The 18,236-nt window shown below is 35.4% G+C and overlaps 2 protein-coding genes across 2 annotated transcripts; both read left to right on the top strand.

Moving 5' to 3' along the window:
• Window positions 1-7,799: 7,799 nt before the first annotated feature.
• On the top strand, window positions 7,800-12,500 carry LOC107713997 (galanin peptides-like). Its single transcript, XM_016519688.1, has 7 exons — window positions 7,800-7,878; window positions 7,966-8,046; window positions 9,341-9,395; window positions 9,702-9,773; window positions 11,073-11,159; window positions 11,388-11,459; window positions 12,361-12,500. Exons 2-7 carry the CDS (start codon window positions 7,966-7,968, stop codon window positions 12,498-12,500), a joined length of 507 nt encoding a protein of 168 aa, XP_016375174.1. The 5' UTR covers window positions 7,800-7,878.
• On the top strand, window positions 12,372-17,881 carry LOC107713996 (protein tesmin/TSO1-like CXC 3). Its single transcript, XM_016519687.1, has 11 exons — window positions 12,372-12,949; window positions 13,409-13,778; window positions 13,914-14,012; window positions 14,102-14,176; window positions 14,525-14,702; window positions 15,111-15,220; window positions 15,514-15,584; window positions 15,698-15,757; window positions 15,916-16,018; window positions 16,110-16,247; window positions 17,533-17,881. Exons 2-11 carry the CDS (start codon window positions 13,428-13,430, stop codon window positions 17,770-17,772), a joined length of 1,425 nt encoding a protein of 474 aa, XP_016375173.1. The 5' UTR covers window positions 12,372-12,949; window positions 13,409-13,427; the 3' UTR covers window positions 17,773-17,881.
• The last annotated feature ends 355 nt before the right edge of the window (window positions 17,882-18,236 follow it).

Raw genomic sequence — 18,236 nt, 5'->3', positions numbered from 1 at the left:
CTAGACAGTCTCCTTGTGCTAAATCTGAAGGAAACTTGCAGTGTGCATGACATATTGTCTCCTCAGCTATCCTTAAAGTCACATCTGCCTTTATCTTGAATCACACCAGAAGCGTCCACCGATGCGAAATCCAGTTTTCAATACATATTTCAAATCCCTAATCCAACTCCATTGTTCAAATAGCTTCCACACAAGGATTGTCACCAATCTACCATTGAAATGCTAATTCTGTGTTATGTAACTTCCGAAACGATGCACAGCAGAGTGAAATGGAGCTTTGAGGTAATGTCTCCCACCGTGTTCTTACAGACGTCACCTGTGTTCCTGTGCTGTTTTTCCTCCTCTGACAATGGGATGGCACATTCACCCAGCCCTCCTGATCTTAAGCCTCCTCCTGCCTTATAACAGACCTAATCATTTATATTTTGTGATGTGTCCCATTTCCTTTGATGGCAGCGTCAGTGGAGATTGCTCTAAAAGTCAGCAGGCTTTGGCTTGTTATTGCTGGAGTGTGAGAGAGGAGCTCTGACTCTGTGCTAGTGTGACCTGACATGCTGGAGATTTTCTGCTCGTCATCATACACCTAACAGAAGAAAGTGTACGGCCATGTCCAAAAAATGTTCCTCATTATGGGCATCAAAAACCGCCGTCAAGCCGATTACAAGATACAAAAGTTACATTTGATGCCTGAAATGTCAAGAGAACAAATGTTAAATACACATTTTGTATTCAACTGTTTTTTTAAGGGCTTTATTTGTGATTATTTATTTTTGGATTTAAAGAAAACCCCTCCTAATTCTTTAAACATTGTTTTTTCTCTGCTGAGAACATATGGGAAAAAGACACCGTTTACCAATTTTCTGACATTAAAAATAAATGAAATTAATTTTGAATAAAAATAATACAATTGACAACAAAAATTAAATATTTATAAAATATAAAAATACATATTTACATTTAAAGTATTTAAATTGTGTTTAAAAAAACGAAAACAATCTAATAATTACATCATTATACCATTTTGGTAACAAAATTAAATAAAAATGAACAAGAAATATCTTTTAACAACAAAAAATATTTATAAAATATAAACATTTAAATGTAAAATATATATATTTTTAAATGTGTTCGGTCGTTAAAAAACATCTCATATCACATAATAATAATACCATTTTAGTGACATTAAAATGAAATCAAAATAACAAATATCTTAATATATATATATATACAGTGGGTACGGAAAGTATTCAGACCCCCTTAAATGTTTCACTCTTTGTTATATTGCAGCCATTTGGGAGTGGCTTCCCAACAACTCTGTGACTGTTCTTGAATGGCCCAGCCAGATCCCTGACTTAAACCCAATTGAGCATCTCTGGAGAGACCTAAAAATGGCTGTCCACCAACGTTTACCGTCCAACCTGACAGAACTGGAGAGGATTTGCAAGGAGGAATGGCAGAGGATCCCCAAATCCAGGTGTGAAAGACTTGTTGCATCTTTCCCAAAAAGACTCATGGCTGTATTAGATCAAATGGGTGCTTCTACTAAATACTGAGCATTTTTCAGTTTTTCTTTTTTAATAAATCTGCAAAGATGTCAACAATTCTGTGTTTTTCTGTCAATATGGGGTGCTGTGTGTACATTAATGAGGAAAAAAAATTAACTTAAATGATTTTAGCAAATGGCTGCAATATAACAAAGAGTGAAAAATTTAAGGGGGTCTGAATACTTTCCGTACCCACTGTATATTAACAAAAAATAATTAATTTAAATATATATTTTTTTAAATTACGTTTTGAGATAAAACAATTATATATTTGTTTACCAATTTTCTGACATTAAAATGAATATCATAAAACAATATTAAAGGTCTTAATGTACCATATAAACAGCATGCAAATGAAATATTTAAATAGAGATATTTATAAATTATGAATTTCTGTGCCAAAAATTATGATTTTCAGTTTTTATTGCTTCACAGAGACAGGGTTTTGCATAATTTTCAGGGAAATCAACTATACTTTTAAATAGTCAATGTGAAGACTAGATGATCTGAGAGCAAAAAAAGTCTAAACTGTCTATATTGCTTGTTATTTATCCCATATTGCATAAAAATGAGTATTCATGCTGCAAGTTCTCCTGAGTGCACCTGAACTGTACTGTCTCAAAAAACAGATCATCTGGAGAGGCTAAGAATTTTTACTTAAACTGCCATTTCTCACCGCTAACACAATTATACAGCTGATTATGTTATGTTTCATATAAGAGTTTTTTCTAGACCCTGTGTACAGTATAACCTAATCATATCAACCTAATCAAATTGGAGTCAGTCCAATTTGGTACAAATGAATGTCTAAATTATTTGTCTGTATGCTAAAGGCTACAAGCAGCATAGCCATATGAAAGTGCTTTTTTTTTTTGTCTAAATAACAGTTATTATTAATGCAATTAATTGCAATTTTCCATAAAATATTCTGCTGAGAGAGAAAGAACATGGCAACACTCTCACTAAGTACTGGAGTAAGTGTTTTTATGGATATAGGTCTCATATTTTGGTCAGAAGTGACGGTTTAAAGTTAAAACACCTTAATGATGGATTTGTTTCTTTCAAACACACAGCTTTTGGCTTCACAAGACATTAATTGGAGTCATGTGGAGTCATGTGGATTATTGTGATGTTTTTATCAGCTGTTTGGACTCTCATTCTGACGGCACCCATTCACCATAGGTTCCATGGATGTTAAAAGCTATTCATGAAGCCACAAATGCCAAGAAGCTTTATTTTTAAGAGTGTTTTGTCTAGCACTTGTAATTTCATCCAGTCCCTCTAGCTAAACACAATGAGAGCGACACACGGAAATGTGGAAAACATATATGCTCAGCAGAGGTGAGAACCGGACAGCTGTGTGGAACGGCGATATCCATCAAAAGTGACAATAATGTTAAATGTTAAAGGAGGAAATGCCAGTTAATGGACTCTAAAATAAACTTATTTTAGTCAAATAAAAAGGTTTATGGTACCCACCAGGTTGGTCTCCCTAGAGACACATCTAAACACACATAAAAGGAACAAATATGCGGCAAGAACAGTGAATTTGTTTTCGCTCGTTTGAAACGGCTAACCGTGAATAAAAGACTGATGTTCATCGTATTCTGAAATGGTGCTGGATGTGACTCACTGTACAGGGAGTCTTCTTCAGAAAAGAAAGTCCACTGCAGATCTGATACAACAGTGTGAGTCAGTTGTGGTCTTCAGGGCATCATGCATCATAATGAGTCAAACCAGGGCTTTCTGTTGATCTCATAATGGACGCTAAAGGTCTTTGCACACCGAGTCTGAAATTCTGAAAATTTTCGCACGTTAAAAAATAAATACGACCTCACGTTGTGTCAATCACGTTTAGCCTACACACTGCCTCCGAAACTTTCGTCCGTCATAAAAAAAAAATTCGGACCAGGTTCGATTTTCTGCGTTTTCGCATCTGTAGCAAGCATTTTGATAGGAAAGGATGATGAATACGAAAAAAAAAAATTTAAAACGCATATGAAAATTTCGGCTGATGATACACTGGGCAACTTTTTGAGCAATGTTGCCAGGCAACCGCCAACGGGCAACCAGGTGAGACACAGGGCCCACGACTGATCTAAAATATCCAAATAAAAATCTGTTACCCATTCTCAATGGGAAAGTGCCCAAGCAACGTTGCTCAAAAAAAGTTGCACCGTGCATCATCAGCCTAAAAGACACATTGTAATGAATGGCTATAAAATGCTAACACTATTTACGACATAACACTCTCAGTTCTTGGTGAATAAATGAGAAAAATTGTCTGAAATTGATATGCTGCTCACACTATAGAGGCCTGAACAGCTAACCACTCAGAAACAGGTTTAGCTGCTGAAAACAAGTTTAGTTCCATGGATTTGAATGATGGATGACCAATCGGAAACATTTTTTCTAATAGAACCTTATAATAAATTACAATATTGTTAAAAATTCCTTTACATTTTAGGAAGGAGTTCTGGCAAGGTGATTGTTATCAAACAATGTTTTAATAAGCCCCAAAAAATGGATTACAAATTTAAGTTTATCCACCTTATTTTTCCCGTGAGAGCGGGCGCGACCATTTGTACATTTTATGGGACTGGCTTCCGGTATCATTCGCTTTCCATCATTTTACAAAAGAGCTCGTTTTGCTGCTTGATATTGCAAACTGGCGTGTCTACTATATTATTTTAATGTAATCTTAATTATGAACACACTGGTTTGTAGTGCAAACAGTTTTACAGTTTACTGCACTTTGTTATTCTTCTCGTTATTTCCCTACCGCGGCCGGCTAATGAACGTAAGCGTGGATACGTTCAGTTGACGCAAAGTAGACGCTTACGTGAGAACCTCGTGTTCGCTTGAGGTGGTAACCATAGTAACATCAGGCCGCTGATTTCAAGTTTACATGTTTCGGGGTCGTTTGTCAAATTGGTGAATAATTTTTGGTCCCTTTACAGTTACACAGAACACAGAAATGAAACAGAAGACGGGCTTGAAAGGAGTTGAGGTAGTTACTGGGTTTGATTAACCCGTTTAATTGTGTTTTATGGTCGGTCACACAATTGTGACCGGTGGGATAATGTGTATACTGAATTAACATATTTCTGCAGTCAAAAAAAAAAAAAAAAGTTATATATCTTAGCCCAGCTATTTCAAACTGTTTGATCACATTCTATGGTTACTATTATGCATAAAAAACCTTATATAACATTGATAGGAATACTGAGATAAAAGACAAAAAATAAATAAAAAATACAACCATCAACGTATTCCAAAATTTTTACTTTTTTGTAACATATATCATCACATTTTTATATTAGTGCTACCAGTATTACAACACCAGTATTGTAACTTATTCGTAACATTTTAACTTTTAATTTAGTGCAATATTTTGTCATTGCAACATTTTAGTGTAATTTTCACTAACAACTGCAATTATGTTCACTGTTATCCCACCGGTCACTATTGTGACCATCAAGATGTTTACTCATTCTATGACCACACTCAACAAAACTGAATATATGTGAATTCATATATTGATACTAGACACCTTAAAGAGAATGTGCACCAAAAATATTTGTCATATCTTTATGTTAACATACTTTACTAGCCTTGATCGTTTTGGAGCTTTGATGCAGCCATCATCTTCTCATAGTGCAAACAGGAAATAAACTGCTCTGGTCATGTAACAATTTGCACTAATCATGTGAAACTGCACATATTAAATTGAGACCCTTTATTTTTTCCATATTTGCAGAAAGTGCACTAAAACATCAGTCAGTAAGGTTTTTAGAGCTTTATCAATGAAAACTTTTTACAGTCACTTGTGACCGGTAACTAAGGCTATTATTATTTTTTATTTCTCTTCTTGACTGTCTTCCTTTGATTTTGAGTGGAAGTAGTTGAAATCAGAGTGCGAAGTATGTATAGATTCAATAGCATTCAAACGGTTCAGTAACGACAAAGTTTCCCAAAAGTTTGCTCATTTTCGTAAATCTGTTTTTCCGCATAAAGTAAGCTAAACATAGCAAAACATTACACCGTTCCAGCGCTTTTATTTGTTCTGTATGCCGATTAATCATGACAAGTTGGCTACTGTAATTATGCACCAGCTTAATGTATTAACATATCTTAAATATAACAAATGCTATCTGTTTTTGCTTTCTGTTGACATTTAACTGTTAGCTAGCTGTAATTGGCCCAAAGTGACTATGCATTTCAAGAGACGATTTTTACCTTCAGATTTAGCATTATTTATAACGTTTAACCTTCTTTTAATATCATCGTTGAACTCCCTAAAAGTCATTTTATAATTCGCATCATGACTGAAACTATATACTGAATGACAAATGGAATGATATTGAAATGTTTGTCTCATAGGTCGATAAGACATCTACTGCCATGAACGCAGTAAACTTAGTCAAATTAGAGAAACCCTGCTGTCCTGGACGCTGCCGTTCTCGAGCAGTTTTCAGATTACTTATTAATGTGCATGGAACGCCAAAACCGGATTTAAACCAGGACCACCTTGCAAATGACTACAGGTAGGCTTCTTTTTCTTGTGCAGATTAATTAGATAGGCTATATATGCATTGATCTAATACAGAATATATCATACAATTCTCATTTTGTAGCCTGTTCATCTAAAATACCTGCAAAAGTGTTTTTCTAGATTACAATAAGACACCATACACAGCTGTATTAACTGATTTCCTTAAAAAGAAAGATGATGAATTGTACGCACTCTGTTCCATTTTCATCAAGGGCTTCGTCAGCCTCCGTCATCCATCCAATTGGTGAGGGACATCATCAGAAGAAATGTTGTGCAGACAATCAAGATCGCAGCTCTCAAGAAACTGAGAAGCAGAATGAGGAAGCTGAGAGTCCTTTCCATCAGAAGGAACAAAGCCTTTTGAGAAAAGCCATCAGAATTCTTCTCATGCTGTTCATTATTTTGGGAATAATTGTTATTTTCATGATTGCCAGCCAGTATGTTTACCTGGAGTGGGATAGAATCGTAAGGTCACTGGGTCTTAACAAATGCATGAATGGCTTTGTAAAACTGCGCTTTGTTGGAATGTACAATCCACCCATATGAACATATGAACCCATATTTCCTTCAGCACTCAATAAAGCATTTAAAAAATGTCCTCGTGTGGTTTGAATAGTGTTTGTTTCTCTGTATCTTTGTATTTGCATGTGTTAACATGTCAGTCAACACAGATCGATAACACTTGTGAAGGGTGACTTGAGCAGATGCCAATACATACACATTAACCTCTTGACCTCTACATGAGGGCATAATTACTGAAAGAAAATGAAAAAAGTGAGGACTTTTTTATGAAAAGGTATGGTTTGTTCATGTTACATGCAGTAACCTGCGACACAAAGATGTGTATTTGTAAATCTAATAAATATATCCTAAAATAAAACAATACAAGTATTTTTACCTTCAGTTTTTTTAAAAATAAGGATTACAAAGTGTGACGTGCTTCAAAAATATATGAAACAAATACATGAATACAAAAAGTGCATTTCTGAAACAGAGTAATTTTAAAAAGATTTCTCGCACATTCACAGAAAATAACTTCTGGGTTGCAAAATAACCTGACTAAAATGTACGCATTTATTGGTCAACAATGATAGGCTATTATTTCTTTAATCCTTTAGAAGCATGCATGTGGTACATTTCAAGAGTATTTGGAGCAAAAAATAAAAAAATATAATATATATATATATATTTCTGTGAGTTTCTGAGTATATGCTGAGCTGGGAATGTCAAACTGGAAAATGTAAAATCCATAATATCACTTTCTTACATGATTGTTGAACTGGATGGGACTTTAATGACTATATACAATAATCAATAAGACGATAATCAACTGATCTCATGGACATAAACAGACCCGATCGTTGGTAAGTTGCTCTGGCGTTATAATTGATGAAGAGCCTGACGATGTCACCTTTTGACGTAAGTACGTCAGAGGTGAGACATTCCCTTTCAATAAAATCGCCGGATCCCAGGAGCATCGGAGGACCAGGAGCAAGAAGCAGCAGGAGCCTACTAGTGTTTTACTCTCCAAAGACCCAACTGATACTCAGAGTAAGTTCCTAGTCTCCTCCTTTCGGGGATCGTTGGTAAGTTGCTCTGGCGTTATAATTGATGAAGAGCCTGACGATGTCACCTTTTGACGTAAGTACGTCAGAGGTGAGACATTCCCTTTCAATAAAATCGCCGGATCCCAGGAGCATCAGAGGACCAGGAGCAAGAAACAGCAGGAATATTAGCCTACTAGTGTTTTACTCTCCAAAGACCCAACTGATACTCAGGGTAAGTTCCTAGTCTCCTCCTTTCGGTTTGCTTCTGGTAGTGCATATTCTGTATGTTTCGTAATGCTTCACTGATGCTGCTTTTCAGATGCACAGGTGTGTCGGTGGAGTTTGTGTGTCTCTTATTGTGTGCGCGTTTCTTACGGAAGCACTCGGAATGGTGATTGCGGTAAGAGTTACTTTGATTCAAAATGATGAATTCCATTTGGTTAATCATGTATGTTTGAAGCATATAAAATTACGGAAAAGTTGAAACAGTGATTTATTAAAGATATAGGAACTGTTCTGTGTAACAACACTCCCTTGAAACGTCTTGTTGGGGCAGACCGGGGCTACAATTTTTTTACCCTTCGCACAATTTCACGGTGGCTTTTTAAAAAGGCAGTTTCTGTTCAAACACGTTACTTAAAGTCTTTGCTATAAATATTTAACATTTTCACTGTTGTTGTTGCGTTAGAGGAAATAGAACGCACGTTTACTTTTGTGACAACATGCCCCAATACCTGGACATGTTGTCGCGCTTTATGGGGTAAGTTGTCACAACGGGATACGGCATTTAATAGAATATTATAGGGTTTTCGGCAAAATTATTAAATAGCATAAATGTAAAAGGCAGCGTAAAATGTCAATAACAATAGTTGTGGGAAAACAAATATTATAATTTAATAAACTGTATACAATGAAAACAACTAAAACACACATGACAACTTGCCCCGATAGTTGTTGAAAATACACTTGTTTTGGGAACACACTTTAACCATTTAGTTAAAAATCTATGTAGCTAAAATATGATGATTTTTTCATTTTAATTTGAATGACAGGTTATGTATATACGATATATATATATATATGTAAAGATATAGGCATAGGATATTAGATATTAGGATTTTGAAACATTATACAAAACTATTGCTAAAGAAAACTTTTAGTTATTATTATTATATTGTAATTTGTGTTCTAATTATATTAAGAACCAATATGTTTCAAAATCATAAAAAGTTACTGAGATATGAGGCTTGTGACAACTAGCCCTGGTCATCACTACATTAAAAATGTTTGTAATTTTTGCAGAAAAACTCTATAAATGCTACAGTAACAATGTGTTACAACTACGAATAGTTTAACATTGCATTATACTTAATTTTACAGTAAATCAAATGTATGTTTTTTTTTTGCAAATAAAAACTATGAATTACTTTATAATTTATGGTAAAAAAAAACATTTCAGTTTTTGTTAGTTCAAGTAGACTGGTATATTAACATTACATCACTTCATGAAATATACAGTTATCAGTTCTAAAATATAAAGGCGCCTGTCATCCTGTAATACCTGAAACATCATTTGTACAGTGAATGTCTGGCAACCACAGCTAACAGTCTTTAACTGTAAATGTACAAGGATTTGTTACAGTATATATTTATTGAACCTTCTACATTTATATACCACATATTCTATAAAACAGGCCAAGGAGAAGAGAGGATGGACCCTCAACAGCGCTGGGTATCTCCTCGGTCCTCGTGAGTTCCCCATTACATCTTTTGTAGACTTTTTTCTGTCTTCTCCAATAATACCACACTCTATCTTTCCCCTTAGCCGTTTATTCAAAAACAGTTGCCTATGATTTATGTAACTGTTTTGACGCATACGTTTTTTCTTTCTTTATTTTCCTTCACTTTTGCTTTGAGCTCACAGGTCTGCTTTTTAAACCTTGGACTCTTTAGTTTGCTGTACTGTCTGTTCGCTCTCTTTGATGAAATGTGTTGGGGTGCACTGATGTTAAGCTCACCTGTGTAGGTCAGTTACGTAAGCTCCCTGTGTTTCAGGTCGTATTGATCACCTTATACAGATTAAGGATACTCCCAGTGCAAGGGGGAGAGAAGATCTGCTTGGTCAATGTAAGATAGCACCTGCAGGTTATTGAAGTCAGAGGAGGAATTGCTCTGTGGCATTTCGCTCTTTGTGCTGTTTTGCATTGCTGGTGAAGTTTCCATTCGGCACGAATCAAAGAAAGATCTTTTCACCTGAACTGGAAAGATCAAACATTGCTGTTTGAGGGCATCATTTAGCAACATATTCTGTGTGCAAATGCATGAAGTATTCTTCATGAACTTTCTAAATACTGCCATACATAGTCTTAAATTCAATTAGTACTAACCCATTTAGCAGCAGGTTTCTTTCTGAATAGGTTTCCTTGCATTAAATAGTCTATTATGTGCTTTTTACATCCTCTGTCTTTCGCTTTACCCTCTGTACCTTGCTGTGAGCTTTTTCTGTTGTTTTTGCCATCAAACTGCTCTTTTTTTTGCTTTGGGTGCAAAAGGACTCTCTGTGAAAAAGGAGTACACTTTAGAATACTTTTAAAATGATTAGTTATGGAAATAATATACTCAAGTGCAAGGTTTTGGACACTTAATTGCATATTTTTCACAACTGAATGCATTACAGTTTAAATGTATTTAGTTGTTTTTTGACCCACTTAAGTAGGATTTAAGAACATCTTTGAAATATGTTTGAAGTGTAGTTTCGAATGTAATGACAAGGATTTCTGGTTATTAAAATATACTTTAATGCAATTTCTATCGAAACTTGTATGTCATGTATTTAAATATATTTGTAAGTATATTTAGTACATTTAAAATAAATGAACTTTAAATGAAATTATAATCAAGTATTTTACATGTGCTGCTTGTCAACACATCAAAATAAGTGTACTTCTTTAAAGCACGACGAAAGATTATTAAAACATGTACTTTAAGGTACAACTTATATTACAATGCAGTGCAATTTTTTTTAAAGTACTTAAGTGTGTTAATACATATAGTCATGAAAGAGGACTTTCTTTAATTTTTGTAATATCATCTGCAAATACAGATTTTAAAAATATACTTCTAAGATTTGAAGTACACTAAAAGTACACTTCTTTTTCACAAGGGTGTGAGCGTGTGCTTCGCATTGCAACAAAAAAGCAATTCCATGACTCAATCCCTGCAGGTTGCTCTACTCAATCTGTCCCAAAAAACAGAAACCCAACCCAAAAAGATATTCCTCGGATAATGACGTGTCGCATTAGGAACATATGTGTGCCACAGGCAGGTCTATGAATATCACCCGGGGTGTCAGGGTCTGACGGCGTGGTGCTCAGCGGGCTGTTCAAATGATCAATGTGATTATGTGTGGTTTTGCTTTGTGATCAGATGCCATAGACAGCCACAGGAGCCTTAGCGACAAGCATGGACTGGCAGGCAAGAGAGAAATGCCCATAGAGGAAGATTTCAAGACAGGTAAGAAACATGCACCGCCCGTAGGGACTCGTCAGTGTGAAAACCCAAAACGGATTTGTGTTCATTAAGATCATTGTTCTGTATGGTTTATTAGACTCTCTTAAAGGCTAGGAAGTTGATTACACTATTCATTTATCGTTAATGTACTTTCACAGATGTTGTGGCAAGGCTTCGGAAGTAAAATAATAACCGAGAATGACCCTATAAAATCTTGTTTCTGCTTTTTAGCAGCTCTGAGGATAGCAGATGAGGATATGGTCCACACTATTATAGACTTTCTTTCATATCTCAAATTAAAAGGTAAGTGCAGTTGTTATTTGATTAGAGATTTTTTAATCAGATTTATGAAACTAAAATAAAGATATATCAACTTCAAATTGCTGGGAGTATAGTTAGTATAGTATATAAATATATATATACTATTAAATTTTAGTAGTATATAGTACTATACAATTTAATACTATATAAGTATCCCACTGTATATATATATATATATATTTTTTTTTTTTATAATTTTTTTTTTTCCATGATTTCCAGAAATGTTTGAATCCTACAGATAACAATGACATAAATATAATTGGGACTTTATTATATAAAATCTGACAGGGAAGTTTAATGTGGAAATTAAACATTTGTCAATGTCAATAAGAATCACATTTCTTTGTCCTTTGTCTCCACCTACTGGACATATATAAGAATTGCACATCACTGGTAAAATTTTAATATGATTTATTTATACATTATTGTGGAGGTTGGGTGGTATTTAAAATACATTATTAATTGTTAAATAACAATACATTTTAATACATACACAGTTTATGTTTTTTATACTTTTTATACATAAACCATTGAAACATATAAAGTACTGAAATTTTCACACAGACAAAGGAAGTAGTCGGTGAACTAAACACAAACAGAATTCTATACACAAATCGTCTTGATGCAGAAGTGGAATATTGAATAACTGAATTCGCTTAATAATTAATATATATTTTGTTAAGCGTCTCCGTGTTAGTCACGTGACAATGTAACTCACCTAGAGGCAAAACATGAACGTCTGGATGCGATTTGGCGAGTTCTTGCAGTTCCTGACAATGACAGCAAACCATAATCACTCGTTAAGCCACTTGTCCAGATATGTTTATTGTGCACAGACCGTAGACTGTAAAAAAACAGGCACAGACGCTATGGTGCTCTCTAGTGGCCTACCTGTGCAGCGGCAGGATTCCGCGCGGTTGCTATGATCTTTTGGGGTCTGTTCGGCGAATAGAGCAGCTGTCGGACAATTTGCAGTCCGAGACCTCTGCTTGCCCCCGTGATGAGCACCGAGTGACACTTTGAGAAGTTGATCTTCATCTTCAAGACGTGGTGGGGAGCACTCCAAGCGCGCTCTCTTAAAGTATTTCACAACCAAAAGTCCAGCTGGAGGCGGGGTTAGTTTCATAAGCGTTCAACCTCAAAACATTAGCTAATGCATTAAAAATGAGAGGGGAAGGTGACGCTGCTAAATTTTCTTACTTTTGTAATGGTTGTGTGAAAGTGCGTCGTTAAATCATCTTAATATATTATTTACAAAGCGAATATACAAAAATAAAACATAATTATGTGAAATACAGATGCACGCGCCCTCTCGCGGTGTTTATGCGCGTGAGCTCAAATCCCGTTAAGTTCGCGCTTTTCCACAGTATCTGAAACGTCGAAAAACATATCCAAAACACTTATACAATTTTAGATAAGTTAATTTTGTTAATTCAAGCGGTCAAAATATCCATTACGCACTTAGGTATCTGGTAAGTATATCATAATGTCTACAGAAATGATATTTTACTAATATCTTGAGGTGGACGAATGATTAGCTAAATCGCTAGCAAAACCAGTTTACTTCAAAGTTAGTAAACTAAACATCTTATTTAAATATTTGGTTATCTATTTATATTCTATATTTAGATTATTATAGACATTTTTTTGCTCAACACAAAATAAATATATTAAGAATTGAATAGTTTACTGAAGACTAACGTTAGAAAAATGTATATTCACTATACAACTTTCCATTACATAGTCGGGACCAGTGTTGTTTTTAATAATAATAATAATTGTAATTGAAATCAAATAGAAATCTTACAGTTAAAGATTTATAAGAACGACAAAAGCACAGAATTACTAAAATTAAAATGAAAACTTTTATAACATTTTTTTACAGCATCTAGATTAACATTCTGTTTTCTCATATGCCTTCGTGATTCCAGCGCCATCTAGAGTAGGAGAATGAATGAGTTGGAGGACCAAGAGTACAGCTACAAAAGAGACCTATCTGAAGGGTCTCTTGTTCCTTTACACCACACCCATGAAAGTCCTAGAATGGCAAATCTCATTAGTCATGGGATGCATTCAGTACCGGGATACTCCAGGATGGAAGAATCCCTGCGGGAGGACGACTACACCACTTACAGGATTCTTCCACAGCTAACATGCGATCCTTTGCCTCCAGTAGCCCACTTCAGCTTAGCGTCCTATCCTGAATACTTACTGGCTCAGTCTAGCCATTATCAGCATGTACTAGGCCAACCGTACAGCTCCTGGCCATCCCAGGAGGCTTTTCATTATGGCATGTCATCAGTGAGTGTGAACAAATTGAAAGTATTTTCTATGTGAAATCTGAAATTACGAGTCAGAACCAAACACATAAAGCAAACATGTTATGTCCTTAACTCATTAAATAAGTAAAACTTTGCTGAATTCTTTCTCTCATAGGGAGAGATCTGTCGAGCTGTCACCAGTATCAGCTCTGATGGTGCAGATGTTTACAGTCTGGAGGGGTATTCTACAGATCAAGGATTCAGACATCATGATGTAATGTGCAGTCTGAAGATGTTTGTGTCATGTATGTGAAGCTTGGTTCAAAGGGACTTAATGGATTCTTTGTATATATTTTTTTTCAGAGAAATCAGCCTCATGCTCTTCTTATGCCGTCTCATGACCAGAAGCTTCCAGATGAAACGTCCAATATTTGTCAGGTATCACATATATTATTGCCACAAACAAACAAATGTCATAATTCTCATTATTTTCTCAAAGAAACAAAAAAGGGTAAAAAAAATAATAAAATCAGTCACGGTTCAAACATCTAGTATTATAATAAAATATTTGTCATTTATATGTGGTTTTCAAAAGAAAAGAAAAAAGACTATTACCAATTGATTAATGGACGATAGATCCTTGATTTATCCAAACAATAAAAGACCTTTTCATTTGATGCCACTAGTCAGAAATTATTCAGAGTGTCAGGAGCTGATTGCGCCAGATTTTAGATGAATAAAAATGAAGCCATTTCAAAATTGATGAAATAGGCCATCTTCTCTGAGGTGTTACAGCCAGTGCAGGTTGTGTGTGATGTGACTGGTGGAGGGCAGGTCGTCGTGCTGAACCATTGCAGTCCCGATCAGATTCCTCACTCTCTGATGATGGATCTCAACACAGTGTCTCTGCCAAAGCCATCTGAGCAGAGCTGCTCTACTGAGGACTACTCACCCTCTGGAAAAGGTGAAACGATTATACTTGAATACACTTGTACGATTACAAAATGTAGACCTTTTAGTTCATTTAATGCTTTTTTTATTCATGCATTTTTCATCATTTATTTTTTTCCCCTGAGGTTACTGTATAATGCTCATTAAGGTTTTTTGGTGCCAAAACCATGATAATGTAGTGTTTCGTGGCCATTTTCCATGCTTTCCATGCTCCTTAGAGTTGAACAGGCCTTATTTTGTTGCTGTGCTTTTCAGTCTTCCATATAAATAATCCTTTTTGCATGTAAAATGAAATGCATTTACTGTTGTTAAAAATAAATGGAAATTATTAATGTATTATTACATTTATAAACATATTATGATATCTACTATGAGGTTAGTAGTTGAATGTACTGTTGAAGTATTTGAATGTCCTGTCCAGCATCAGATGCCGGACATTCGGAGAAGATCGCATCCACTGGACTGCCTCAGACCCACAAGACATCTGCAGGTGTCACATTCAACCTCGCGCCAGGACCTTATGCTTCACAGGTAGTTTTGCTGGGAAACTGCATCAGTCAGTTTGAAACATGGAGTAAATGGTTAGCATGTATCATATAGCAGATAAATATATATAGGCCTATACTTACATAATCAGTAAATCTCATGGGGAAATGTTTGCCTTTTGTGACCTGACTGTCAATCTCAATAGAAAGTGTGTCATGCAGGAAGACAACAACCCCAAGCACACAATTCATTCAACCACCCCAAACCTGTTGAAATGTTGTGAAAGGACCTGAAGTTAAAAATAGTTTTAAATGAATAAATAAATTTTTTTTTTTTAGCTTCATCAGGCACTTTGCCCTACTCAGATTGTAGATCTGGAAGAGGAAGGACAGACCAAAGGACGTAGACGGTACGAGTACCATTACTATAAAACCTCATGCCTCTCATGTTTATTCTTGACAACTGACCAGTACTTTTTGTAAAACAGTTTAAATGATGGTATAACTATTCTTTGGTTATTAGTGTGAAGTGGGAAAAATCTAAGCGACCCTGCAACTGCACAAAATCTCAGTGTCTGAAACTGTAGGTATTTTCATGTTTTTTTTTAAGCCTTTCATTTGTTCAGATGTAACCTCTACTGAGTCATGGTTGCATTACCCAACAAATTTATTTGCTTTGGTCATGATGACTGATGCCTCTGTACAAAAATAACTGCTCTTACCAAATAATTTCTTTGGCAGTTATTGTGAATGTTTTGCGAACGGAGATGTCTGCAACAACTGCAAATGTTTAAACTGCTACAATAATACTGAACATAACTTGGAGAGATCCCAGGCTATAAAGGTCAACCACATGACAGAAACCTCTTAAAATAAACCAGCTTAAATGGTCTCTTTGATTAGATGCCACTTCTTATATTCTACACTTTCTTTAGGCCTGTCTGGACAGGAATCCAGGGGCTTTTCGGCCTAAGATTGGCAGTAGGAAACAGGGGAATGTGAAGGGATGTCACACAAAGGGCTGCAACTGCAAGCGTTCAGGCTGCCTGAAGAACTACTGCGAGTGTTATGAGGTAAGCTGACCTGATAGGTAGTATATTTACAATAGTGTATTTATTTGGAGCCGCTTTACACTGCAATTTCACACAGGCCAATATACGTTTGTTACTGCAAAGCTGAATGTTCGGCAGTCATTACTCCAATATTCAGTGTTACACGATCCATCAGAAATCATTCTAATATGCTGATTTTGTAATTTTTTCATGATTCTTTGATGTATAGAAAGTTGACTGAACATCATTTATTTAAAAAAGTTTTTATATAAATGTCTTTACTGTCACTTTTGATCAGTTTAACGTGTCCTTGTTGAAAAAAGTATTTCTTTCTTTCTTTCAAATCATATTCACCCCAGACTTTTGAATGGTAGTGTCTCCAAGATGCTTCAAGAAACCTACCTGCAAAGCTACAGTACTGTTAAAAGTTTTAGGCACTTGTGTAAAAATGCTGTAAAATGAGGATGCTGTCAAAAATAATGTCATAAATAGATTTTCTTTGTCAATTAACTTCTATTAACTAAATTAAATCAACATTTGGTGTGAGCATCCTTTGCGTTTAAAGCAACTTTTGCCCATAGTTTTTCAGGTAGGTCTATTGAAGCATCTTGGAGACGTTGCCACAGTTCTTCTGGATTTAGTCTGTCTCAGTTTGTTCTGTTTCTTCATGTCATTCCAGACAGACTGGATGATGATGAGATCAGATCTCTGTGTGGAGCACTGGCTGTTGTCAGACAAAAATCTCACTGGATTATTACAATTAATGGCAAAACGAATGTTTGGAAATGCAAACTGATATTTCCTACTGACTCACTACAGCAAAAGATAGACATAACTGACTTAAAACCATTTTTTATCTGGTGAAAATACTCCGTTCAAATAATTTTGGCCAACACTGTGTATCAAAAATACAGTAATATATATATACACCTCACTTCCGCTATATTGTGTAACAATGTGGTCTTTTAGTAGGCGTTTCCCTCCCACCTCCACTTCCTCTGTGTGACACCGCAAGCACATATGCAATTAGAGTCACTCACAGCAATAAGTGGAACTGTCATATCGATTATATTTTAAGAGTAAAAATAAGGGCCCAAGACTTTCAAGGTTAATCCTTAGTAGATCATGTGAATCAAGAGGCCTTCAGTGTCACTTTTTAAGACTGATTGGACATGAATTTCTATGAACTGTTAGCCCACATCTATGGCATCACTGTAAACTAGCCCAACGAGATTGAGGTTACAGGCTACTGTTTGTGTCGTGCTTTGTTGGTTGTTTTTCAAATGGTAGTAAATGAGAGCAGTAGGGTTTTGTTATTCCTTTGGTCACTGAGGGTGTCTCTGTTGATAGGAGTCCTCTGGTGTGCATCACGCCCGATGTAGTGGAAGCCACATGCGGCTGTCTCCTCGCCCAGGCTGAAGAGGCAGAGAAGGAAGGGTACACTTCGGCTCACGCTGAGAGAATGATTTTGGAGGAGTTCGGCCAGTGCCTGACGCAGATTGTCCGATCAATATTCAAATCCAGCAGCGTGCAATTCAATGAGTAGCTGGGGAACAAATGCTCAGTGTTACGATTGATCCAGATGTGCTTTGGTTACCAACAAGTGTTGTTTTCATTTACTTCAACGTTAAGAGATGCAGATCGTCACGACTTTAATAGCACATTTTATTTATAGTTATTTATATATTATTTTTTTTTACTATTTATTCATTTATTTATTAATCATTCCTTTATTTTATTTTCATTCCCACCACTTCACATCTGCAGGATTTTAATGGAACATTTTATTTATCTAAAAATTATTTAAATTATTTTTGTTATTTAAATTATTCCAACCACGTTTTTATTGACAGTATGTTGATATTATTGTATAGTATATTGTATTTATAGCCAAAAAGCAAAATCTTTGACAAAACCTTGCTTTTAAACAATTTGAACAGGAGCAATGTTTACATAGTTTTTTCTACATTACCTGTTGCTTGTTCTGGAATATTTGATCCTGTTTGGAAA

This window comes from Sinocyclocheilus rhinocerous, unplaced genomic scaffold (assembly GCF_001515625.1).
Source record: "Sinocyclocheilus rhinocerous isolate Xijiao unplaced genomic scaffold, SAMN03320098_v1.1 scaffold568, whole genome shotgun sequence".
Classification (NCBI taxonomy): Eukaryota; Metazoa; Chordata; class Actinopteri; order Cypriniformes; family Cyprinidae; genus Sinocyclocheilus; species Sinocyclocheilus rhinocerous.
The sequence above is the reverse complement of the archived record's forward strand: the minus strand, read 5'-3'. Positions and strand labels throughout refer to the sequence as shown.